We start from the raw sequence: 26,173 nt of genomic DNA, 5'->3' as shown, positions 1-26,173 counted from the left end.
GCTGAAAGTTTACTGAGCTGCAAAATAACACCATGTTCTGTGAATCAAACTGCTGCTGCTGCCCTGGACAACTCTTGGCTGGCTTCGTCCGTAGGGCTTCCTCTGCTTCCCTAGCACTTTGAACAGCTAATGCAAGAAGATGCTTTAAAATGTGTTTTAGTAATCGCAGTGCACTTCCTCGAAGTTGTGTTTGCAGACTTTTACTCCATGCAAAGGCCGTGCTCTCTGCCCCTCCACTGGGAAACTGCTGCACAGTTGTGGCTGTGTGTGCCAAAACACTCTCCAAGCCAGGGCGAGGTCTCCTGTTCTCCCTCTGGGGCTCTGCTCTTTCCACCCCAAACTGGTTTTTCGAGTAATTTTTTTCATATGTGCCTCCATCTCTGCTGCTGCTCACCTGCATTTGGGGAGGAGCCTGCCAGAAACTGCTCTTTAGCGTGCTGCCGACCTTCCCTCGCTGAGTCTTGTCATTCCATCCCGACAGACCGGAGCAGAGAGCCAGCACCCACGACGACTTTGCAGACTCCGGGAGATCAGCTGGGAGCTCGCCAACATGTTCAAGGGGGTGAGCAAAGGCTCCCCGAGCAGAAGTTCCCCCAACAGAGGTTCCCCTGTCAAGCCTAGCAAGTAAGTGCAACTCTTCTCTCTCTAAGCTGTCCTGTGGACCCTGGGGGAAGAGCACTCGATGCCACCCTAAGAACCGTCCCTCTTTGTGGAGCAGCCAGGCAGCTGGGGCTCGCTGGGAGCTGATGCCAAAATGTGCTGTTGTCCTTGTCTTTGGTGGGCTTTGTGCTCCAGCCTGGAAGAATCTGTGCAGCCCCTGGATGTGCAGTGCCCAAAGATGTGCTTAGAGCTGCGTTAATCAAGCAGGGAGGTGCAAAGCCCTTTCTGGGCAGGTATGAGTAGGGAGAATAAACACAGCTTCTTTGCTTGGGGAGAGCAAGATCTGCCTGATGGTGAAGCAGATACCAGCCTGGATTTGAGATCCCAGAGCTCGGTGGTTGTGTGAGGTTGGTGTGATGCTGCCCTGGGTTCCCTGGAGAAGGATGCTCAGTTTCGTGCTCCTCAGGTGGTGAAGACAGGTGAGGAGTGGGTTTGCTGGTGACTGCTCTAATCCATCCTCGTGTGAGGTTGGGTCTCTGCAGGTCAAACAATTGAGGTTGCCTCTTTTAGACCTGTCGGAGGCAGCCCCAAAAGGATCTGACAGCCATGTCCTCCTCTTTAGAGATTCCCTAGGCTCTGGGGAGCAAGACGTGTGATGGCACCAGGATGCCTCTCTGGGAGAGGTTGCTCCTGCAGCAAGAGTGCTCGCCCCTCCCTTCAATTGCAGTTGCTAACTCAGGGTTATTTTCCACCTTCCCTCAGCAATTTTGCATTTCGTAGTGTTAGTGGACTGATTCTGCAGGAATCCCTGTCCCCAGCCGGGGTTAGAGCCTGAGGAGATCACAAAGGAGTTTGTTTTGAAGAGGAAGGGACCTCTCTCAGGGAGAAGGGGGTGCTGGCCCCATCACTTGGGGCCACCACCAGCAGCAGCCCGGGAGGGTGTGTGTACAGGTGCCGGGGTGGGCACGGCACGGTGCTGGCACCCAGAAGCGCCGTTTATGGGGGCCAAACCCAACGTTAGCAAACAGCCACGGAGGAGGGTGCTGGCCCAGCGCTGCTGGGCGGGGAGAAGGGCCCCACAAAGTCTGAGGCTTCCCCAGGTGGATGTCGGGACCTGACGCCCTGCCCCGCCACAGGGAGCTTCTGCCTTAGTGGAGCTGAGCGCTCACAAACTCATCACGAAGACGGATTTGGGGCTTCTCTGAACACGAAGCCTTTGTCAGGGCCTGACTGCAGCGAGACACCTCCCAGAAGCCCTGGAGCTGTGTCAGCCTCTCTTCTCAGTCTTGCTAATGCAATCTGTCCACCTCCCCAGCCTGTGCTGCGTGCTGGCTGCCAAGCCCGGGCTGGGGATTTGGCGTGAGGCTTCCTGGGACAGCTCGCGGAGCCGCAGGAGGATGTGGGCCAGGTTCTCCCCCAGTGCGAGCCTCTTGGGATAACTGGAGTCGCATCCTGGTGAGACCTCACACCTCTTCCATGTGCAGGATGCGGGCTGGAGCCAGAAACATGGCAATTACCGAGCTAGTCGTGCTTGTTTTAGGAGGTACCAACCATCAGACAAAGGCTAATTGGTCTGGCCATGGCCCAGGGCTTGGTCAGCACCCATATTAGCTGAGAAAATGAAGGTGAATGAGTTGTCTCGGGACCAGCCGCTAGCACATGCTCTGCAGATGGCCCCAAGAAAATGTTAGTGGCCCATAGCTGCTCCTGGTGGCCCTGAGGCCAGAACCTCAGCAGCAGTCAAGGTTGCCTGTCTCCGGGGGTTCCCGACTAGTGGGTGACGCAGCTGGCATGGACCCCTAAAGAGGTACCTCGTCTTGGTCTTTGGGACCGTGGTGTTGAGCATCCCGGCTCTCAGGGCCCTTTGCTGTCTCCAAGTGGCAGATGCATCCCAGCGAGGCAGAAGGAAGCGCAGGTTTGTCCCCGAGGAACATCCTCGCTGTGCCCTGCCCTAGGAGGAGGCACACTGCAGGGCTGAAAGGGAGATCTCCTGAGAAGGTGGGATTGTATCAGATCTGGCTGGACTGGCTGCCCAGGTGTGATCTTGACAAAGGCTGTGGGTGGTTTTGGAGGTGGATGGCAAGTCATCTCCTGGTCTGCTTGTCTCCTGGGATTGCTGCTTCTGCCACTGCCTCCCTCTGCTTCTCCTCAATCAGTCTACAGCAGTGTGGTCCCGCGGGGCACAGGCTGAGGGACTAACCCAGTGCTGGTGGGGTGTTGGTGGTGGTCTGCTGTGAGTGTCTTAGGCTGGCAGATCAGTGTGAGGCTTTCTGCGTGTTGGAGGGAACAGACCCAGCTTTGGGGGTCTGCCTTGTGGCCACAGACAAAGTCCCCTGGAAGGAAGGGATGGAAGGGGTCGGGGACTGAAGCTGGTGGGTGCTGTGGTCCTGCCCAAACGTGCTCTGGCAGGAGTGGCCGGGAGCAGTGGACAGTCCTGCTCCTGCTAAGAGACACCATCCCTTGCATGCAGTTGGACTGTCTAGGAGGCAGAAAGTGGTATGAGAAGTGAACCAATTAATAATGATAATGATAGTGCTCTGCCTCTTCTAGGCATGAGATTGCCCTAGGGAGGAGGCCTGCCCTGGCTCCCAAGGAGGAGGAGCAGGAGGATCTCTGCCAAGCCTTGCCCTCAGCCATCTCGGCCAGCCCCGGGCTGTGGCTGTACGCCGTACACATGCAACGTGAGTGGAGTTAGACCCAAGCCCTGGGAGGCCGAGGGATGCCCAACGTGAGCATGGGTGAGCTTGTGGCTCCTCATATCCTACCGAGCCAGGCTGCCATGCTGTCAGCATCTTTACTCTAAAACATGGAGCCCGGCTCTGGTCAGCTCTTGTTGAGTGAGGGCTTCTCCCAGGGGCAGGAGGGACTTCACAGGGAAGGATGATGACATGGCGTGTGGGCTGCATGGACAGGAGAAGCTTTTGCTCTTATTGCCGTGGTCCATGGTTGGGATAGGAGGGTCTGTGGTGGTTTGGGCCACTCTCCAAGTGCACATGGACCAAGCAGGTTCCTCAGCATCGCTCCTGCCTTGACCAAGGAACATGGTGAGTTGGGGGAGGCTCAGCTGAGGACAGCCAGCTTCTCCACCCATGCATTAGGCCTTCCTCAGGCTCCCAGGACAGCACGTAGACAACCCTCTCCTCCCAGCACATGCCCTACCCAGCTTCAGTGCTCCTCAAGAATCCAGACTGCTCTTTTGCAGATTGAAGTGGTTCAGCTGCTTGCAGGGCTGGGGAAGCCCCTTCCAGCCTGGCTGCTGGCTACAGGGTCTCAGTCTCCTCCTTTACCAGGCTTTTTCTCTTGGCCAACGTGGAGACCTGCTGGGTCTCCACTCCAGAACACACAGAGGAGACCCCCTCTGCTCCTGAGATGGTGGTCTCCAGGAAGCATCACTTCTTCCCTGAAGATCAGGTTGTTTGCAACAGCATCCTCATTTCTAACCTCAGGTACCCTGTGCAGTGCAATGGCAGTGCAGGCTGGGGACAGGCACGGCTGAGCCCCTGTGACCAGGTGGTCGCTGAGGTCTTTTCGGTCTATAGTTTTGTTGTGGTTTGGGCTAAACGAAGCTGATTCATGTGTCCAGCCTTGTGAACCAAGATATGGGGTATCCCAGTGTTTCCTTCAGCCAGGAAGGGGGTGCCACCAGGAACAAGCAGGATTTTATTGGCGATTTACCTTCCCTGGGAAAGATGGACCTCACTTCTCACCTCTTGGAGCTGCACAGAGGTGTCTGTGGTCACATCACAGATAGAGCTTGGGACTCCAGCTGGACACCCCATTCATGATCTTCCCAGGTGGGACTTGAATTCAGCCAGACCTCTCAGGTGGACAGTTCTCTCCCCGGCACATGGGGAGAGGCATCCATCCCCTGGGATGCTGGCCAGCCCGTGACTCACTCTCTCCTCCCTGCTCAGAGAGCCCAGGCAGGAAATTTGGGTGGTGCTCAAGTATTTGCTCATGGGACACCACCTCATTCCAGGCGTGTCGGGGATGAGTGGGAGATTGTGTAACCTCCTGGGGAGGGGGGACCTCCTAGAGCTTCCAGCCTGCTGCAGGCTCAGGCTCACAGGGATCAAGTCCTGGCTCTGCGCTGCTCCCATCCACCCTGTTGTGCTGGGACTTGGGACCACCCTTCATCTCCCTGAGCTCTACAGTTTACCCCGGGAAAGGCATCCATGGGGTGCAGATGGGGTAGGAGGGAGGTTTAACGGGATATAAAAGACAGGTTGTAGCAGACAGTAATGCTTTGATGAGGATGATGATTACGATGAAGATGAATGCCCTGCTTGGGCTCTCTGGCTCTGTCATCCCCAAAATTAGACCCTGTTGAAGAGGGCACTGCCAGGGCACAGCAGTCTCCCGTTCGCTTCGCTGACTGCATTTTGCAGGCCGGGAAGCTGAGGCATGGCCAGGAGACGCCACCAACCTGAAGCCCCCGAGGGAGCTGGGAGCTGCTGCGTCGCAGGCCCACGCTGTCCTCTTGGGAAATCAAAAACAAGGGAGGAGATGGAGAAGGGGGACAGGAGGATGCTGTGAGCAGGAGTGGTGGGGCTGCGCCTCTGGACTTACACGGGCTCAGCAACTGTCAGTGTGGGATGAGGTGACTTGAAACATGAGCTCCATCTGTGGCATCCAAGTGCTTGGCTTGAGGTGACCGTAACACTCCCTGGCACTTTACAGTCACTTGGGGCTGTAATAACTGAACGTCCCGACATCTGCTCTAGCCTTTGGTATGAACCGTGGAGTAGCTGGAGTCATGATGAGGAGCTGGAGCAATGACAGAGCCATTAAGGGAACCACTTCCCTGGTCTTTTGCTAGATTCAGGGCTAGGAAGGAAACCACACAGCTGGAGGGCAGATGTGGCTGGCTCTGCTGCAGGGCATCACCATGCTCCCACCTTCTTCCTCCACCAAAGGCACAGGGCAGGTTGTACCAACTGACCCCCATGCCATCTCCCATTGTTCCTGCTCAAACTCTACTCTTCTGGTCTCAGACCCCAGAGTCAGCACGTAACTGAGCTGAGCCTCTGCTGAACTTTGTCCCATCAGCAGTCATCCAAGGGCTCCAGTCCTTGGGTGATGCTATCGGTCCGCACCCTCCTTCCTCTGCTTGCCCACATCCTGGCAGTGCTGTACTCGCCCTGCCTGGAGGGTAGGGCCAGCACCGTCCCCGGGGCAGATGCTATTAGAAACAACAGGACACGAGGACAGAGGTGGCACCAAGGCTTGTGCTTCCTTGTCCGCAGGGAGCTTTGGGAACCATCCCATGCCTTGCTGCGGGCTCTGGATCCAGCTGTTTCAGCAGGGCTCTCGGTGCTCATGCACAATAGCAGTGATGGAATAAGGGCCGTGATGGTACCCATCGGTGATGTGATGGTGCCGCGGTGAGAGACAATAGGGAAAGTTCTCATGGGGACCATCACTGAACCTTCACTGGGGCGAGGAGGGCCAGTAGTTGCACTGTGGCCTTGGGAAATTTGTCTGCGAGCCCTGAAAGCAGCATGACTGCACCAGCCTACACAGTGCCCAGAAGGGCTTGCAGTCTGTGTAGCAGGTCCTTGTCCACTGCAGTCCAGTCCTTGGGGTGGCACTGTGCTCTCCAGCATCTCAATGGGCTGAACTGGAGAGCACTTTGCGCGAAAGAAGACTGCAGGATGGTTGTTCTGGATCAGGCTGAAGGGCCATCTCACCCACCCCTAGCAGCAGCCAAGGGCAGGCACCCAGGGAAGTGTCTCCAAACAGGGCAAGCATGTTGCGTTACCTCTGTGGGGTGCTCTCCTGGCTTCCAGCCGTCTGTGGCTTCAGGTCTTCCAACCCAGATGTGGTATCAGTGCATTTGGGAGCCCTGCAGCGATTTTTTTTATTTTCTTTTTTTTTTTTTTCCACTGCTTTTTGAATCCATACAAACTTTTGAGCATCTGCAGTGTCCTGCAGCAAGGAGTTGTGCAGATGAGCTGCGTGGTGTGCAAAAAGCCACCGCTTGCTCCCTCTGAACACACCACCTCTTACCTTCACTTGGCTGAAGGCAACAGTCAGGCATTGACTGCTTGTATGCATCCACGCCCTTGGCCACTGCTTAGATCTTGCTTTGGAGACTAGGAGGACATGGGGGAAAGGCCTGAAGAACCATGCCTGTGTCAGGTCCTGGGCAGTGATGAAGAGGATGAGAATTGCCTTCATCCACTCATCTGGTTTGCTGCTCCCTCTCTCAGGTCCTCAATAAATGAGCTGGCCGTGCTCATCTCCCGCATGCAGACAAATGCTGACCAGGTGGAGAAGGACATCCTGGAGACACAGTCCAGGCTCAAGCAAGTGAGTAGTGGCAGAGGGTGGTGGGAAGGTGAAAGGCTTTGCCTAGAACTGCATCATCTAGGATAACAGGTCAGGTGTCTGCTCTGTGCATCAGCTTGCTGGTACAGGTTTGGGGCCTGACTTGAGGCTGGGGAGGAACAGAGCACCCTGCAGAGCCTCCCAGCCCCTGGGGCTGCATGCTGGGGCCTCCCAAATTCTGCCCTCGGTGCTTTCTGCTCAGTGCCTCATGCTTCCCACAGCCAAGGCTGTCTCACCTACAGCAGCACAGCCCTGTGCCTCCCAACAAGCCCAGAGGCAGGCAGCCAGCCTGACCCACACTGGTCCCCTGGGTGGGAGAGATGCTGAAGTGGGCAGCTTGGCTTGGCATGCGCTCCCCAGCTGCAACGTTGCACGAGTGTTCCTCTGTGGTCAACGTGTTGAGCATCCAGGTCCTCTGCATTGGCCAAGGAGAGTGTTGGAAGGTCTGTGTGGTCCCACCAGGCTTTTTTTCTCTGTCTTCCCTGGTCTCCAGGATGCCAGCAATCATCAGAAGAATAAGGCCTTTGAGTTCCAGCCAGAGAATGCTAAGAACCTGAAGGAAGCAGAGACCCTGCTGAAGGACCTCTTTCTGGATGTGGACCGTGCCAAGCGACTGAAACACCCTCAGGCTACTGAGATAGAGAAAGAGTGAGTAGACCAGAGAGGGGACTGGTGTTTGGATTGAGCGGCTGAGAACCCCCTTAGGGTCTAGGCTGAGCTCCAGTCGTTGCCATGAGAGGTAGAGTTTCACCCTTCTTCCCACAGACTTTAGCCTTAAAATCAATTCTGCCAATATATTGTAAAGATAGTGGTGTGCAGAGCGGCCGCCAGAGTGATTACACAACAGTCCCCAGGCTTATTTGGGAGCTCTTTGAAAAGGTACCAGAAAAATGCAGAACTAAAAGGTGGCCCCACTCTGAGGGCAAACCCCCTTTTCTTCTGCCTTTCCGAGAATGAATGCCTTTTGTTCAGCACGTGCAGTCGGGTGGGTATTCGAATGTGAGAAGAGCTTCAGCTGGCTTCTGGGGCTTTGCTCCCCTTCACTCTCTAGCCCTTCTAGGTGGAAATCAGGAGGGAACAGTTATTTCCTAGTTGGGAAAGGACAGCCCTGATCCCTCTGCAGCTTCCTCTTGGGTTGTAATTCCTGAGACATCCCTGGAGATGGAGAGCACCAGGACAAGTGCCTCCACTGCCGAAGGAGGCCAGTGTCACAAAGGGACAATAAAGTAGCCTGGGTCTTATGAGTGAAATCTGGGTTCCACAGACACTCTCTTGGTTCTCCCCCTTCCAAACTGACACAGCGACGTGTGCCTTTTCTCCTTGGCAGCATCCAGCAGCTCCACGACCGTGTGACCCAGCTGTGTGCAGAGTACCGGGCCCTCTATGAACAACTGAACATTCCTGACGTGGGGCCCAGGGTAGACTGGGCCGGGATCCTGGACCAGAAGATGGTAACAGCAGCTGGGTTTAGATATATCTCCCAACTCTTACAAGGGCAGATACTGTCCACTATTGCCTGTAGGGCTCTTCACAGCCATCGTGTGCTCAGCATCATGTAGGGATGTTGTGGGTGGTGGAAGTAACTCTGGGTAGGAGAAGGACTGTCCTCACACCTCTTAAAACTCTCTGGAGCACCCTCTTGATTGACCCCTTCACATTAAGAGCTACTGTAGGGGGATCAGGTAGAGATGCCCTGCTGTGGAATGAAAGGACAGAGAAGGTGGTGTCTTCAAGGACTTTAGAGCCCTACATCCTAGGGTTTCACGCTGCAAGGTCTTGGGTATGTGGAGTGCACAGTTTGGAGTCAACTTGGATTCCCCTGGAAGTTGGATGGTAGCTATGTGCATCCAACACATGTCACCATGGAAGGGTGGCTGGTTCAGCTTAGGTTTGTACACCAGGGCTGTATGGCCTGATTATTTTTGCCCCTGTGTATGGCTGGGGAAATGGCAACCAACAGCAATCACAGCAAACAGCAAAATCCCTTCCCTTCCTCCTGGACCGCTATCAGATACCAGATCTCTTGATACCCTGCCAGCACTCACTGGGGTTTTTCCCTAAAATAAAGCCTTTTGCTTTAGTCTCTGCCTAACTCCTTTTGCACAGAAACAAGTCAATGCGGGACAGTATGGCCCTGGCATGTCAGAGCTGGAAAAGCAAATAGCTGAGCACAACATCCTCCAGAAGGAGATTGAAGCCTATGGCCTCCAGATCAAGAACCTCCATTGCGGGGTAAGGCACCCTCCATCCCCTCCACGTTCCTGTTGGCTTTGCTCAGGACCCTGAGGGCTCTGCTCACTGTCTGGCCGCGTGTCCTGTCTGCTCGTCCTCACGGTGAATATCCACCCTTGTTCTGCAGGGGAGACCTGAGCTCTGACAGGTCAAACCACGCAGGGGCCAAGGAGGTGGTTCCTGAATGGTTTCTAAAGCACCTTCCATAAATCAGCTGATCAGTATCTACTACTGATGGTGTTTTGGTAACAGCTTTTTTTCTCTTTTTTTTTTTTTTTTCCCCTTGGTCTTGGCGGTGTTGTAACCCAGGATGTGGCAGATTTAAAGAGCCAGTACAAGGACTTGCTGGTAAGCATCTCAGTGGTTTTGTGGACAGATGGGGTCATACAGCAGAGTTAACGCCTTCCCCGCTGGACAGGCAATGCCCAGCTCAGGGCAGGAGCTACCTCAGGCCTTGCACAGTGAAGTTGTGTCCCTCATTCTCTTTCCTCAATCCCTCCCCACCTTGGAATGGGTGTAAATTGGGAGCATGCTCACTGCCCTCAGGGTAATGCTGTGGGTGAGATCTGTCTCTCTCGTCTTCGTGGACCATCAATCTGGAAGTTGCCTGTGTGTCCGTGAGCGCAGGGTTACGGATGTGGCAGCAGGAAAACCTGTCCCAGCCCATGGGTTGTTCCAAATCAGGATTGCAAATGTTGAGGCTTGCACTGATCCCTAGCAAGATCTCCAGAGAGGAAATAAGCAGCTGGAGCAAAGGAGGTGGCCAGGAAGAAGGTCCTGGGTTTAGCCAGCTGAGCCCTTAAAGGTTAATGCTGAAGAATGGCATCTGTGAGAAATACAGCAGAGCTGGGCCAGCTCTCAGACTGCCCGAGGCATCAGCCCACACCTGAGATTCTGGTTAGACAAACATATCCTGTCTGTGAAGCAGGGAACAGCAGCCCCATCAGATAAGCGCAAGCGGCGCCAAGGTCTCTGGGAATCTGCTGGTGGATGTGCAACGCGAGCTGGGTCCTGGGGAGGAGCAGGGGAAAGGGGGTCCTCAGCCTGAGCCCCAACGCTGTCTCTCTCCTGTGTGCATGTGCAGAAAGCTTCCATCTGGCGAGGGCAGAGCCTGGGCAGCCTGTACCACCACCTCCAGGGCTGCACCAAGGAGCTGGGCTACCTGACGGACCAGCAGACCAGGATCCTGAAGCAGGACTGGAGTGACCAAATGATGGACGTCCAGAGCGTGCGTCGGGAGTACGAGGTGAGCTCTTGGGGGTGGTAGCTTGTCCTGCTGTTGGGGCAGGAGATGTGCAGGGTGGATCCCAGCCTCCTAGACATCCACCACCAGCCCTGAGCCTGGTGCTTTCCCAGGGCAGCCTGATAGCACTGGGCACAGAAACAGAGGTGGAAGAGACGCTCTGGATCCACACTGGAGTTAAGGATGAGCCACTCTGTGTTGTCCCCTCCTGTCCCCTGAGCTGGCATGTGGGATCATACATTACAGAGCTGTCAGTGAGGCTCAGTGGTCAGAGGGGAGGGGTGGGCTCAGCGTCATGTCAGCTTCAATGTGCAAAGTACAACACCCAGTGACAGCTACATGCTGGGACCAGGAAGGAGAGAGGGATAATTGCTTAGGAAAATGCTCTTTGAATGAATGCCCTTATGCTTTCTGAGGCCCAAGCGTGTCTAATTTGTTTTAGCTTTGCCTAGCCCCTTCTTTTTTGAAAAACAAACAAACAAGAATGTCTGTGCTTTGGGAGCCTTTTCTCTGCTACGTGGGGTTTGGTGCCCCAGGAGACCGCTCTGCGCTCCCTGCATGCTCCCACTGCCATGAAGTTTCTCTTTCCTTTCAGGACTTCAAGTCCAAAGAGCTGCTCAACCAGGAGGAGCTTGTGAACCATCTTCAGGATGACGGGGATAGGATGATTGAGCTAAAGCACCCTGCTGTCAAGCCTATCCAGGTAGAGAAAGAGGGTCTTCTCGCAAACCCTGTAAAAGAATGAGAATGCTTTTCATAATTTGTGCATCAAGATCCAGGAGACAGTTTGGTAGAGACCTCTTCCCCTCTACTGCAGAGCTGCTATATTACTCTTTCCTCCTACACTGCACCAACTGTACTGCAGCATCTTTCTGCCTGCTCCAGCCTCATGGGGAGGCTGGGGACAGCGCAGGGTCTTCATCCCTTCCGAAATATCCAGGTGATAGTGGCTAACATCTGTGTGCTGGGACCAGCTCTGCTCTGGTGCTCAGACGTGTGGTCAATGCAGCCACATTCAAGCTGCTGTGAAATTCCAGCTGTGATGCATCATGACCTCTTCCAGGTGAAACGAGCTCCCAATCTCCAATGCTGTATTTCCAAGGCTGCAGATGCAGTGGCAAGCTGAGGTGGGCTCACAGCCCCCCCACACCCCTGGAGCTGAGACCACTCGAGAAATGGTGGCTGCTGTGTATGAGCCGGGTCCTCGTGGAGCCGTGCCCTTGCTCAGGCTCAGCATCAGGCAATGCCTGCAAATAGCTTTGCCTCCACTCAACAGCGGTCTTTGCTCTTTGTCTGATCTCTGGGACTTCTGGGGAAAGGAGACTGCTGGTGGGGGAGGTAGGACTAGCTGGAGTCTACTGAGTCGTGCTCTCTCCCACCACAGGCTCACCAGGAAGCCTTGAAGAACGAGTGGCAGAATTTCCTGAATCTCTGCATTTGCCAGGAGAGTCAACTGAAAAGCGTGGAGAGCTACAAGAAGGTAAAAAGCAATGAGCAGCACACAGGCCATGGGTCAGACTGGAGTGGGAAGCCTGGGCTCTGGAAACAGAGCCAGCAAAGGAATGAGGATAGGAGATCCTTTGCTTGCAGCTAGTCAGGGTGTTTTGGGGAAATGCCCCTCAAAACACGGTCCTTCAGTGCTGCAGTGAAGGACTGGCTCCCAGCTCGTCTGATCAGCCCGTTGTGGGGACCGGTCAGCGTGCCAGCTTGGAGAGGAGGGCCAGGGGAGGGTTTGCTCTCTGTCGTTACCTGGGACTTGTCTGTTGATTGGGATTATTTGCCTGTGGCTCAGGCAATGGAGGGTCCTTATCTAAGCACACACTCTGAGGGTGGTCTGTAGGGTCTTGTGAGCCCCAGACAGACTGTGGGAGAGACACCGGGAACTGAGCAACCTCACTGGACTTGGAAACAGTAATGTTCTCCCATCCCTGACTGTTTTCCTACCCACGCCTCCAGTTCCAGGACGATGCTGAGGCTGTGAGCTGCTCACTGAAGAAGATGAACTCTGACCTGGACACCAAGTACAGCAAGTTCAACAAAGACAGCCCCGGGGTGGTGTCAGACCTGCTGCTTCAGCTGGAGGTGAGGTCTTCAGGGCTGGTGGCACTGCCAAACTTACGCGGCAGACCAAACGTTACAACCTCCCCCATAAATAACAGTGGGGAAAGGGAAGAAGTGGGTAAATAACCCCACCGGGACAGCTCATCCCAGCTCTGTGCTAGGAGGGGGAAGCCCATGGCTGCTCAGTCCCTGTAGCCCCAGAAGGTCCATGCTGCTCACACTTTGGGGCAGTGACCCCTGGGAAGGCACTGGTGTCCCCGTCAATCACACACAGTCAGGCCTCAGGTCACCATCAGAGTAAAGGAGAAGCGCAGGGAGTAGCTGTGTGGTGAGACACTTGGATTAGAGGCCCTGCAGAGAGCGTGGGCTGCTGACATCCAAACACCAGGGAAAGGTCCTCCCATCTCCTCAGCGTTCTCACCAGCTGAGGGAGGGAATAAAGAAATCTGACCTCAGGGGCAAGATGCAGATAGGAAATGAACGTTTGCCCGGGAGAGAGGGAGGGGACAAGTTCAATGCGGTATCTTCCCATGCATGCAATACATTTCACTCCCAAGAGGTGCTGGGATCTTGGTACCTTCTGACACTGGAATGCAGCCACCTCTTGACAGGTCTCTATGCCATTTCTGAGGAGAACAGCTTCTCCATGAGGTTTAGTATGGCAGTATGGGATCACCTAAGGTTAACTCAGGCTGTGCCGTCACGGGTAGATGTCAACGGGAGAGCGTTGACAATGAAAAGGGGGAGAAGGGACACAGAGGGGCCAAGAATGGAGACACTTCTGACTCCATCCCAGCAGTGACCATACAAGGATGGACAACTGGCCCCAGCGTACCCCTCTGTAGTGTGAGCCCCTCTGTTTCCTTCTCACCCAAGTTTGGTCACAATCAGTGTCTTCCCTGTTTTGTCTAGAACGAGGAGAAGGCAGTGAAGCAGGCAGAGAAGAGCATCACTGACCTGAAGAGAAGGAGCAAAGAGATCAGCCCACTGAAACTGCGCAGGTTGTGTCCCTCCCAGACCCTCACCTTGGACACTCTCTCTGACTGGGATGCTGGGGAGGTGAGGACTTGACTAGCGACACTTTCAGAAGAGGCAGGCAACTGGATTCTTCTTTGCTTGTTCTGGATCTTGGTTCCATGGTGGGAGGAACTGGCCTACTGTCAGAAAATCAAGCCTTTCGCTGGATTTTGTGTCTTTGTCCCAGGTCCAGCTGACAAGAGGTGACAAGTACACTTTGAAGGACAACAGCAACCCAGAGATGTGGGTGGTGCAGAGCAGCACTGGTGTGATCCAGGAGGCACCTTCTGCTTGCTTCTCCATCCCTCCACCAGACCCCGAGTCCATAGACAAGGTCAATAGGTGAGTCTGCAGTGGAGAGCTTGACCAGAGAGATGTTCAGACTTGCTTTTAGGTCATAGCCAGCCTGACTGCCTCAGCTGCAGAGGAATAGCAGCTGGGAACAGACCCCTTGACAGTCTAATACAAAATCCCTCCTGGAGAGGGATTGTGCCCTGCACCCAAGTATCTCATCCAGGTTCCTGCCATTCCTCGACAGCATTGCATGCTGCACGGACCTTGCTGCCAAGGAGTTTTCTGGCAGTCAGGCTTGATTTCTTCATCCAAACATGTGACTTGCATAGGTTTGACTAAATTCATTGCAGAATCAGTCCGGAGCTTGGGACTTGCCAAGCAGGACAGAGTTATCCATGGTATCTCCCCTCAGCCAGACCCTGCTGGAGATTGAGAAATGTTCCTTGAACCGCTGTGTTGTCTGCTGCTGTTTGCTCAGCCAGATCCTGTGGTTCCCACAGGATGGGGCGGTGGTGCAGGGACCTTCAGCACTACCTTTTTAATCGTGTCCCTGGGTACTTGAATAAATCAGTGCTGCTCAAGTGCTGTGGAGAGGCCTACAGCCCAGATTCAGAGTTATGTGGGCACGTCTGTGATGGGACGCCCACTAACACAGGCAGGATTCTTCATTGTGTTGCTCTTTCTGAGTCTGTACCCCTCTTCACACATCCCACGTTACTGAATCCTTTGGATTTATGGGTTTTATGCATGTTTTAAAACACAAAAGAAAAAATTTGCAATGTTCTCCTGGGCAAGAGCTCTGCAGGTGATATCTGGAAAACTCTTCCCCTTTTCAGGCCACATCGGGCAGCTTGTTTCCTTTCCCAGAGTTTTCCTCGCTTCCTACAGGCAGAAATGCTGTCTTTGTTTTTCCCAGCCCGTTCCACCATTCAGTCCCTCTGCACGGAGCTATGTCCTGGTGCTGCAGAGGGACAGCCCTTGTCTGACAACAGCCAGGCAAGCTGGGACTTGCTGGTTTTAGGTCACGGTGTTTAGTTGGAGCAGCAGTTCATAGCTGGGATGTGAACTAGCCTGGTCATTCAAAGGCCCCTCCTCTTGGTTCCGTTAGTCTTTTCTCACCCAGAGACTTTTTTGGTCCTTCCAGCTCCTGCTGATGCCACCATGAGTTTCATTAGAAGGGAACCGTCCTTACAAATCGGACTTGGTGTTTCCAGGGCTGCAGCCACAGAAGCAGCTACTTGTACTCGCTTCCTGTGAAGCGCTGCAGTGGTATGAAATAAATTTCCAGCTTTGTTAGCATCTAGTTGATGAGAATTGAGAGCAGAGAGCTGGGAAACACTGGCTCTATTGGGAGAAATCAGCTGCTTGAAGCAACCGGCTGCTCTTGCTGCTGTCCCCTTTCCTAAGGGACATCTCTGAACTCAGCTGGCTACGGGCTCCCAGCCTGCCCCTGCCTTTGGGAGCGCCTTCCCCGGCAGAGGCACAGAGCTGCTGCTGGGCCAGGCTCTGTCAGGGCTTGCTCTGCGCCGCAGTTTCCCATCGTGATGGCTGACGCCGCTCCTCTCTGCTCACAGGCTGGAAGGGGAACTGAACACGGTGAAGCAGAAGCGAGCAGCGGTTCAGAGCACCCTGAGACGCAGCCACAAGGAGCAGGTTCAACCCAGCCAGGAGGGTATGTCAGCTGGGTAGCCAAGCCCTCTGCAGAGCAAGCCCATGCACATTCCTTGTGGAGCTCCCAAACCTGGCTGGAAGCAGAGCACCCACCCGGGCAGGCAGAGGTACCTGCGGGTGGGCGTGAGGATGCCTTCTGCTTTATGGAAAAGAGCAGCCGATGGGATAACCTGACTCCTGGTGCTACCAAGGAGTCACCGCGTGGTCTCGGGCGATTCACTTAAACTCTCTGTTGCCATTCTCAAACCTCTGCGATTGACCTCCAGCTCCATCAGCAGTTCCAGAATATTTAAGGTTGCAGGGGGATGTCCCTGGGTCCCTCGCAGTTCTCTTCCCTAGCTGGGGGCTGTGGAATAAGCAAGCAGCCATGGCTGAATCCTGACCCCTGCCTAGCTGTGTTACTCCCACAGCTGTAGTTCGAAAGCTCCCAGCGAAGCTGAGCAGGGATGTGTCTGCATGGCAGCTCATGGCTGTCTCTGTCGCTCCTTCGGGCTTGAGCTCTGGCTGGCTGGGGCAGAGCTAAACCCACTTTCTTAAGCCTTTGCAATGGACAGGTGCACACGTGTTCATGATGCTCTGTGGATTAGAAATATTAACTGAATTGTTTATGCATTGTTATTGTATCAAAACCCCATGCTCAGAAGCTTCTGTGCTTCCGAGCTGGCGAAACACAAAGGGCAGAACTTTGCAGCAGGGCTGTCAGGAGAGGGAACTGGAGCTTTAGGAACCACGTATAGGAGAGCATGAGGCAAGCGCTGTGCACCAAGACTGATGAAAAATGAGGCTTAACCTAAGATTTGTCTTGCTGCAGCTCTGCCCAGGGACACCCCTGTAGTCCAGGATGATCCCCAAGCTGACCAGCTTCTCGGTAGCCTGGATTGCGTTGGCAAGGACCTGGTTCAGGTAGAGAAGGATGTCTTGAACCGAGTGAGGTCTCCAGTGAACTACAGTGATCCTGCAGATGACCTCGCCAGAAGGATCAAACACCAGCAGGTGGGTGCTGCTGCGGGCGGGCTGGAGCAGGATGAGTTTGGTAGTGCTGTGTCCTTGGCCCAAAACAGATCAGCATAGGAATTACACAGGAGATGACAGCTGGTGCTTCAAAGGCGAAAACCGTGCTGCAGTTGAAAGGGTTTCAGGCTGAAATGGGACAACTTAAGCCAAATCTTAGAGAAATGCAGGCTCTTCCCTTGGCAAGATGGTCCATGTTTGAGCTGTGCACCAGGCGCCAGTCTTGGGGAGTCCTCAGCCTTGTCATGGGGCTGCTCTCACTCTTCACTCTCAAGTCTGTAGCATAAAAGACAAGAAGATAGAAGGAATTAATTCAAGGACCAACTTTGGCTCACCTGATGGGGCGTACAGACTGGTAGATGTGAAGGAGACAGGAAAAGAGGCAGTGCCCTGGAGCATCCCTCCTTTTCTCTGGGATAAGGTCTGCGTCTGTAGTAGTTCCGCTTGTTACATCTTCATCTGTGGGTATTGACGTGGCCCTGGCAGAAGGATGGATTCAGACTGGTAGGTTTCTTCCATCTTTGTTTGGATCTCTTTCCCACACCTTGCCATTGCCAGACAGCCATAGTCTGGATGGGGCTGTGCCCCAAGGGCCAACTCGTTATGAGAGGGCTAACACACCCTTAGCCCCACAGCAAAATCTGTCCCTGAGGGAGACATGTTTTCGCAACAGCACTGTTATGACTCTGTCGGGTGACTCTGCTCCCATCTGATGTGCCAGGAAACAACAAAGAAACTGGAGAACCTGGGGGCAGCCAAGGATGCCTTGCAGAAGGAGTGTGAGACCTACCTTTCCAAGAAACCCACCAGCACCTCGGCTTCCCAGCTCCCTGTCACATTGAATGCCCTCAGGAGCAAATACAACGATGTCAATATGCTCTCCAGCCTGTACAATGAGAAGTGAGTGAGGATGGCAAGGCCTGATGGGCATGGGGGAAGGAAGTCCTTGCACAGAGCCATCAACACAGAAGCATGAGAGAAAATGCTTTTGGTCTATATGGGCATTGATTGAGGTCCATGCAGCCCAGTGCAGGTTGGAAACTTCCCATTCGTCATCAAACGCACCTCTGAAGGAGTTCCTGTATGTAATCTGTGGTCAGATCCCCCCACTGTGGAATGTCCACCATTCCATGAGGTGAAAAGAAATATATCTGACTTCTGGGCAGCATGACAGGGTTGTTCTTTGCCGTGCTGCAGAAACTCTAGTGTTAAATGAGCTTAAACATGCAAAATCAGATAGAAAAGGAGAAGAATGGGGTCTTTTGTAGCTAACCTTGTCCTATCTTTTTCCCTTCCCCAGGGCTAAGGCTGCCCTGAACCTGGAGACTCAGATTGAGAACACAGACAAGATCATCAGTACGTTTGAGGCCAGGCTGGCTCAGGATAGCATCATTCCTGCATCCCCCAATGCTCTGCAGGACCGGGCCAATGATCTGCAGGTAGGAGAACATCGTGGCGTTTGTTAGCGAAGAGAGATCTCTGAGCTCAAGTAGCAATGGTGGGGAGACCTGGACTTTGCTTGCTTGAGCACTCCAAGGCATCAGTGATGAAGCCTTTCTAAGGACTTATTCCTTGAAGGCTTTACGTTGGTGTTGCAGGCTGACCTGCACTGACTGGCTCCCAAAAAGCTCTGTCCCTCCCAGGCTACCTTTGGGGTCTCTAAAATACATGATGAACCCCTTAGCATTTAACCTCTGCTGCTCTGCTACACACCCATCCCTCTTCTTTCCTGCTGCCAATCTCCCTGCCCCATCACTAGCTCTCCCTCTTGTCTCACAGAGACCCTTTTTTGCCTTTCCCAGAACTTCTCCTGTCTGCTCCATGCACCATTCAGCCCACCTTCTTTACTGAATAAGTCTCACTCTTCTCTCTCTTCATGTTGCATGTCTGTCTTGGAGAACCTGACTAGCACCCATGTGCTGTACGGTTAAGGACGGTGTTAAGGAGGGTGTATCTGTTTGATGCATTGACTGGTGCAAACCTGGAGGTGTCTTGCTGCCCTGCAGAAGATGAAGCGGGACCTGGTGGCCCAAGAGGACTGCGTGCTGAAGCTGAACCGGGGGCTCAAGGATGCTGAGCACAGCTGCAGCGCCGTGCAGAACAACTTCCAGGAGTACTGCCCTGACCTGCCCCGGCAGAAGCGGGAGGTGCAGCTCCTCAGTGATCGCTACCATGCTGTTGCGGACCAGCTGGATCAGCGGTGAGGAACTATGGCATCATCTCTGTTCCCAGAGTCATAGCTTCCTCTTAGCTAACATGGACCAGCGTTAGTCAGAGCCCGAAGAGTACGGTCTTCATTGTAGGACCCTGAGCCTGACCACTCTTCTGTAATGCTGAGGACCAGGTCTGTCCTGCTGTGTAGCTGCCACCTTCCTATGCACAGCACAGGCTTTGAGCTTCCAGATAGCCACAAGAAGGCAGTCTTCAGTAGCTGGCTGCTGGCCTCTGCCTGACCCAGTGACACCTACCCAGAGAGACTCTTGTGCTGACCACTTCTCCAGGCATTGCTGCTGGTTGCTGGTCTTCTTGATTTTCAACCTCTCATCTCCCAAGATGTGTTCATGCCACAGTAGCAAACCTGATGTGCACAAAGTTGTGGTCCCCACTCGGGGACCGGTTGTCACCCCCTTGCTTTTGTTATCTTGGTGTTTGTTGTGGTGACGTTCTCACCATAGTGTCTTTTTAGGAACTTGCACATGAATGTTTGCCCTTCCTTTTAATGGTCCTGTTCACCTTTGTGCTGTGCAGAGAGAAGACCCTCAGAAATATCAGTCTCGCCTATCAGCAGTTCCAAAACTCCAATGAGAACCTGATGTTCTGGATCAACAACCTACCCAAGCACCAAGTGAAGACCACTGATGGGCCGAGCCAGATCAATTACAAGCTGCAGGCACAGACGGTGAGTTCTGTGGCAAGCATCATAACCTGCAAAGTTACAGGGATAGGGGAATTTGCTTGTGAACGCTGTGCAAAATAGTACCCACCAGCTCCTACTTGTGCTTCACCCATCACAGTGTATGAACTAGAAAATGAGACAACTGACTGCAGCCCACAGGTGATGTATCTTGCCCTGCTGCATTGATCTACAGTGCTGGTGTCCTCATCTGTGCTAGTCACCCCTAGGTTGATACCCTCTCCATGGAGAGGACAGCCCCAGATCCTGAAAGATTGTGCCTTGGGCTGAGGTGTTGCATTTGGGTCCTGCATCTTTCTCTCCTTGAGCAGATCCTAAGCTGACTAGCTCAGGTGAGGAGATGTGGAGGTCTCTGTGTTGGCTGGTATTTGTCTCATACATGAGAAATCAGTGGGGCAGGTCCTGGGCAAGTGAGAGTGCTACTGGGATCCTCTGAAGCCCCAGAGACTTCCTAAATGTCCTCCTGTTCCCATCATTCCCTCCAGTACCAGGCTGAGCTACTGCTTTTGGCTGCAAGAGTGTTACTGGGTTGCTGTGTTTTAGCCTGTCCTGAAAGTCATGTTTGTCTCCTGCAGAGACTGGTGGAGGAGATCGAAAGCAAAGAGCCTGAGAAGAACGCAGTGGTCAGACTATCGCGGAACGTGCAGTCCACTCTCAATGTATGGTTGGGTTTTCCCATGTAGCACTCCCTTAGCATCTCACCTGAGAGATCTCAACTGATTCTCCTGCTTCTGCTCTGAACAGGACTATGAACTCCAAGCAGGCAAATACAGCTCTTCTCTGGACCCTACGCTGACCGACTTTGTTGCAAAGAGGTTGCGTGTGACCCCGCTACAAGAAAGCATCCAGGCCCAGGTAAAATGTTAAGATGAAGGCCTGGAAACCATTGTCTCCTTACCCAAGCTCCTTACCCAAGCGCTATGTGCTCTGCAAAGCCTTAATCCACTCTTACAGCCACAGCTGATTGTGGTACTAATCCCAAGGACAAATGTCATCAGTGATCTCTTTGTCTGTGGGACAAAGCAGCACGTGAGATCCAGAGTTAGGCCTGTGTCTGGTACGTTGAGATTGCCTGATGATGCCTCCTAACCATATTGTGTGTGAAGATAAAACTTACAAGGTAGGTGTGTGGGCTTGCACAGGCATTCCTTGATGTAAGTGGATTTGATGTTCTCCTCTCAAACATTTTATTTACACATTTTCTGTATTCAGAATAATATAGATTGTTGGTCTTTTGCCAAATCTCTCTTGAGATTTGAATATGACTTGGTATTTAAATACAAAACAGGTCTTTGTGTAGAAACAGCTCTAATTCCAGAAGAATCCAATGCTTTTTCTAGGAGTGGGTTTAAAGGAGTCCTTCAAACCTTTGTCCCAGCCCTGCAGAAACATGGCAAAGAGTGGGTCATCTTCCACCTTTCTGACTGTTACTCCTGAATGGTGTTTGTTGTGTCACATTTTCTCCAAATTTGGAGACCTGATTTAGTAGCGCATTAAAGACTGAATTCCACCTACCTGGGCAGAACAGGTGAGCAGGTACCGGGGACAGGACTGAACCAGAGCTCCTGTGTGCTCTTCCCAGTTACACTCCAGTTCCCCAGCATCACCTTGAGCTATTTACCAACTGCCGTCCATGTGTGGCCCAAGGCGAGTTTGGGAGTCTGGACCCTATGTAGGCTAGCAGGCATCTAACAGGCATTCAGATAAAGAGGGCAGGATCTCCTACCTGAGTCCTTAGACTCTGTGTCTCAGTTTCCTAGAAAGTCAGATGTGAAGACCCCTAATCCCTGTGCAGTACACAAAGTGCACCCAGGTGAAATGAGGGGTGGGAGAGTGTGCCATCTGACAGAGCTGTGTCACGGCGAGGGGGACAACGCTCTCACCGCTGTTTCTTTTTCAGGAAAATGATGTAACTAAGCTCTACATGGAACTGGCAGCAGAAAATAAACAGCAGCTCAGCCGGCTGGAGTTTGCCAAGAAGATCATTGAGAAGGTAGCACCTAACAGCTCATGGCAAGACTGGGGTACTCTAGACTGGAGGTTGAAATGATGTTTCCAAATCTGTCAGCAATCTGCTCAGCCTGCGATCCCCCCACCCCTCCCTGGATCTCCACATCCAGGTGTGAGGAAGGACAGGAATGGAAACCCCTGTGAGAAGAAGACCACGAGCAACCACAGTTTCACTGATACTGATCTTACGTTGTGACTTCCATCACCTCTGTGGGCCCTCAACTGTTTACTGAAGCTGTAGTTTATGCCAGGAAAAAAGATTTGAATTAGGGCTCTTAAATCCTATTCTCAGCTATATCAAAGCAACATTCACATACTGAGAGTTCTAGATTTGTCTGTGGCTGGAATTTAGTGCTCCCAACCTGCTGGAAACATTTCAAAGCAATAGGGCTTTTATGCCTTTCTAGGGCTTGATTTACCTGCAGGAAAGGTCTCTAGTTTGGATGACTTTCAGTGTGCTCAGGAAGGACAAGAGATTAAACAGGGGCACTCTGTGATGCCCCCGTGAAGGAGCTGCACAGCAGGAACTGGCCGTGTTACCCTCCCTCAGCTGCGGGTACAATAAAGCAGCACAAAGCACCTTTGTGGGCTGCTGCAGCACCTCCCTGACAAGGGGAAGACACACCAAGGCAGTTGCTTGAGATGGAGGGAATGTGTCCTCATTTGCCATTTACAAGCAGCCTTATTTGGAGGGTCCCTGTGGTTTCTGTGCCAGTTCTGTCTCCTACCACACCTTGTCATGGAAAAGGCCTCTGTGCAAGATTCAAAGAGTGACTTGGTTTCCCTGCCTTTTTTTTTTTTTTTAATTTTGCTTTGTTTTTCCCTTGCAGAAGGAAGTGCATGAGGACATTGAAGCTGTACATGAGCAAATCCAGCAATCTGAAAACAAAGCCACAACAAGCAGGGAATCTGAGGAGTTGAAATCGCAGCTGGAGGAGGAAAGGAGGAAAGTGGCCAAGATTGAAGAGGACCTGGAGGAACACAGAAACAAGCTGCTAATGTTGAAGACTCAGAAGCCCATTGAAAGAGTGGAAGAAAAGGAGGTGATAGAATATTACAGAGACCCACAGCTGGAGAGCAACCTGTCTAAGATGACACAGCAGATTGAAGAGGAAGGCAAAAAGAGGCAGAGCCTGCAAGAAGACATTGAAGTGATGAGCCAGAAGCTTGCCCAGATGGAGAGCGAGAAGAAGGTAATTCCTGCACAACTCCTCACCAAAGAGATCACAAAAATTGAGAAAGATCCAAGCCTGGATAGCCAAGCAGCCAGTCTTCGTCAGGAGATCAAACGTCTCCAGGAGGTAAGCTTGGCCACTGCTTCCGAACTTGAGCAGTGTAAGAGAGAGCTGCACATGCTGGAGCAAAAGCAGCCCAATATCCGAGAGAAAGTGGTGGTGAAGGAGCTGATCAAACTGGAGAAAAACCCAGAAATGCTGAAGTCCATTAGGACGCTGCAGCTACAAATTGATGAGGAATCCTTCAAGAGGAAGTCTGCCGAAGAAGCAATAGTGAAGGTGAAGAACAAGATCGAGGAGGTGGAAAGACTAATTGAAACAATAGAACCCAAAATTATTGTTAAGGAGGTTAAGCAGGTAGAGCAGGACCTGGAGTTATTGAAAGAGTCTTCCAAGCTTAAAACTCTGATTGAAGAACAGAGGAGCAAGAACTTGACGCTTACAGGTGAGCTGGGAGAGCTGCAGAGTCAGTATAGTATTGCAGAGAAGCAAAAACCAAGGGTAGAGGTTAAAGAGAGGGTCAATGAGATTTTCCTGGTGGATCCTGAAACAGAGCAGCAAATTGCACACCTGAAAAAGGAGCTGCAGGAAGTTACTCTGAAAAGAGCAAAGATTGACAGTGAAGTGGAAGAGGCCTTAGCAGAGCTCAATGTCCTCAGGTCACAGAAACCAGTGGTGGAGCTTAAGGAGGTTATAGAGGAGGTGGTGAAACATGAGAAGAGTCCAGAGATTCTTCGGGAAATTGACAGGCTGAAACAACAGCTCAATGAACTAGTGAACACCAATGGCAGGACCCAAGAGCAGCTCATTAGGCTGCAGGGTGAGAGGGATGAATGGAAGAGGGAGAGATCCAAAGTGGAAACCAAGCTGGTCAACAAGGAAGTCATCCGATATGAGAATGATCCACTCTTGGAAAAAGAAGCTGATCGCCTCCGTCAAGAGGTGCGTAACATGTCTCAAAAGAGGAGAGCTGCAGAGGATGAAATCTATGACTTGCAGAATAAATACATGCTACTGGAGAGGCGAAAGCCAGAGGAAAAGGTAGTTGTCCAAGAAGTGATACTGACTCAAAAGGATCCAAAGCTCCGAGATGAGCACAACAGGCTGAGCCGGAGTCTGGACGAGGAGGTGAGCAACAGGCGTCGTCTGGAACGTGACGTGCAACAGGTTCGTGCACTGGTGGAAGAGCAAGAGAAGTTGCTCAACTTTCAGGAGGATCGAAGTAAGAGGCTTGCACTGGAGAAGGAGGTGAGACAAATTACGCTGAGAATAAAGGAGCTGGAGGAGAGCCCACCCCCAGTGCAAGAAAAGATCATTATGGAAGAAGTGGTCAAGTTGGAGAAGGATCCAGTCCTTGAACAGTCTGCCAGCAACCTGCGCTTGGAGCTGGACCGTGAGAAGATGGAGGTGCTGAACTTGCAGAGAGAATGCAAGAACCTGCAGATGCAAGTTGATGTCCTGCAGAAAACAAAATCCCAGGAGAAGACCATCTACAAGGAGGTGATTCGAGTGGAAAAGGACAGAGCACTGGAGAGTGAACGTGCACGCATCTGGGAGCTGCTGAACCGGGAGAGAGGAGCCAAGCAAAAGGCAGAAGAGGAGGTACGGCGGCTCAGGGAGAAGATTGAGAGAGCCGAAGGCATGAAGAGGACATGGGCTCGCGAAGAGACAGAGCTGCAGAAAGCCAGGAACCTGGCCATTCAGGAGAGAGCCAACTTGGAGATTGAACTGCGAGAGCTGGAGAGGCAGAAGCAGCAGAAAGTCCTCTTCCTTCGAGAGGAGTCCAAACTGCTCAACCAACGGACTGAGAATGACAGGCAGAAGAAGAAGCAGCTGGAACAAGAATTTTCCCTGCTGGAGGCAGACATCCTTAGGGAGAAGGACCAGATCTACAACAAGGAGAGGTTCATTCGAGATCTCCAGTCAAGGGTCAACCGGGAAGAAATCAATCATGAGACCCAGATGAGAGAGACGAACCTCTCCACCAAGATCTCTATATTGGATCCTGAGACAGGGAAGGATATGTCCCCTTACGAGGCCTATAAGAGAGGTATCATAGACAGAGGCCAGTACATCCAGCTGCAAGAGCTGGAGTGTGACTGGGAGGAAGTCACCACCCTGGGCCCAAGCGGGGAAGTCTCAGTTCTCCTTGACAAGAAAAGTGGGAAGCAGTACTCCATCGATGATGCTCTAAGGCTGAGGAGGATCACAAAGGAGGAGTACCAGCTGTACCGGGATGGCAAGATTCCCATCTCTGAATTCGCCTTGCTGGTGGCTGGGGAATCCAAGCCTCCCCCATCCCTCTCTATTGGCTCCATCATCTCCAAATCCCCGCTCTCATCACCCACCACTCACCAAACCCAAAGCTTCTTCCCTCCAGCCTCACAGAAGGTCTTCTGTGATGACACATCCCCCATCGCTGGGGTGTATGACACCACCACCGACACCAAGTATAACATCAAGACTGCTGTTGCGAAGAAGCTGCTTGATCCCATGACGGCTCAGAAGCTCCTGGAAGCCCAGGCTGCCACGGGTGGCATCATAGACCTCATTTCTCGGGACCGGTTCTCAGTCCACAAGGCGATTGAGAGGGGGCTGATTGACAGAACCTATATGCAGAGACTGCTCAATGCCCAGAAAGCTTTCACAGGGATTGAGGACCCGGTGACCAAGCGAAGGCTGTCTGTGGGGGAAGCAGTTCAGAAGGGATGGATGACCAAGGACAGTGCTTTCCCCTACCTGGAGGTCCAGCACCTAACCGGAGGGCTCATTGATCCCAAGAAAACTGGTCGGATCCCTGTGCTGGAAGCTGCCCAGACAGGGATGATAACAAGTGACCTGGCCACCAGGCTCCAGGATGACTCCAACTATGAGAAAGATCTCATTGATCCCGTCACTAAAGAGAAGATAAATTACAAGGAGGCCATGGCCCTCTGCCAGAAGGATTCATTGAGCAGCCTCCTGCTGCTCCCAGCGACGTCAGAGGGGTATCAGCGGTACCACCAGGCAAGCCGTTCCCCCAGGCTCTCCCGGTTCAGGCATTGAATGGGTCCAGGCATGTGCTGGATCTGGTTCCTTCAGGAGTTCAAACACCTCTTACCCATGGAGGCAGCAGCGATCACAGGAACGGAGCGTCTAGCGTTTAGGGCCGCATACTCTTCTATCTTAGCTATCTCTGCTTCCCAACGCAGCTTGGCCATGCAAGGAAGAAAGCGTGATCGTGAGCCTGTGAGGGTCTAACACAGGGCTCCCGCAGCCCCCCAGGTGCTGCTGTGACAGCAAAGGGGGGTTGATTGCGAGAACTCCACCGGCAGCAGGTTAAACGTGGTTTTGCCCAGAAAGGGGGGAGAGCCAGAATGTTTTCCAGTTGGGTCATTCTTCTGCATGCAATAAACATAGGAAGTGTGTCTCTGTGGCTGTGTTGTCTCTGCAGGCTGAGGCTGCGAAGTGGCTGAAGGCACAGCTAGTCCTTCCTCCCCCCCCCCAACCTGTGCCCTGCAGCCCAATCTACAAAGGGTTTGCAGACTCTTGCTCCCCTGATATCACAGCACTGAA

At 52.9% G+C, this 26,173-nt stretch overlaps 1 protein-coding gene across 1 annotated transcript; it reads left to right on the top strand.

Moving 5' to 3' along the window:
- The first annotated feature begins 472 nt into the window (after positions 1-472).
- On the top strand, positions 473-25,939 carry EVPL (envoplakin). Its single transcript, XM_009943169.2, has 22 exons — positions 473-624; positions 6,813-6,912; positions 7,424-7,578; positions 8,258-8,381; positions 9,037-9,162; positions 9,472-9,510; positions 10,247-10,408; positions 11,001-11,108; positions 11,790-11,885; positions 12,362-12,487; positions 13,379-13,525; positions 13,671-13,825; positions 15,352-15,449; positions 16,260-16,441; positions 17,181-17,359; positions 17,760-17,898; positions 18,466-18,659; positions 19,208-19,358; positions 19,949-20,032; positions 20,118-20,228; positions 21,274-21,366; positions 22,214-25,939. Exons 1-22 carry the CDS (start codon positions 551-553, stop codon positions 25,661-25,663), a joined length of 6,093 nt encoding a protein of 2,030 aa, XP_009941471.2. The 5' UTR covers positions 473-550; the 3' UTR covers positions 25,664-25,939.
- Positions 25,940-26,173: the final 234 nt, after the last annotated feature.

The sequence above is a fragment of the Opisthocomus hoazin genome, chromosome 21 (assembly GCF_030867145.1).
Source record: "Opisthocomus hoazin isolate bOpiHoa1 chromosome 21, bOpiHoa1.hap1, whole genome shotgun sequence".
NCBI lineage: Eukaryota > Metazoa > Chordata > Aves > Opisthocomiformes > Opisthocomidae > Opisthocomus > Opisthocomus hoazin.
Note: the sequence above shows the minus strand (reverse complement) of the source record. Positions and strands in the feature narration are given on the sequence as shown.

What these genes read in the sequence shown, in the direction of transcription:
- EVPL (XM_009943169.2), top strand. Translation starts at nt 551, where the DNA reads ATGTTCAAGGGGGTGAGCAAAGGCTCCCCGAGCAGAAGTTCCCCCAAC. An exon ending in TCCCCTGTCAAGCCTAGCAA is followed by an intron (nt 625 to 6,812) that starts GTAAGTGCAACT and finishes TCCCTCTCTCAG; the next exon opens with GTCCTCAATAAATGAGCTGG. An exon ending in GCTACTGAGATAGAGAAAGA is followed by an intron (nt 7,579 to 8,257) that starts GTGAGTAGACCA and finishes TCTCCTTGGCAG; the next exon opens with CATCCAGCAGCTCCACGACC.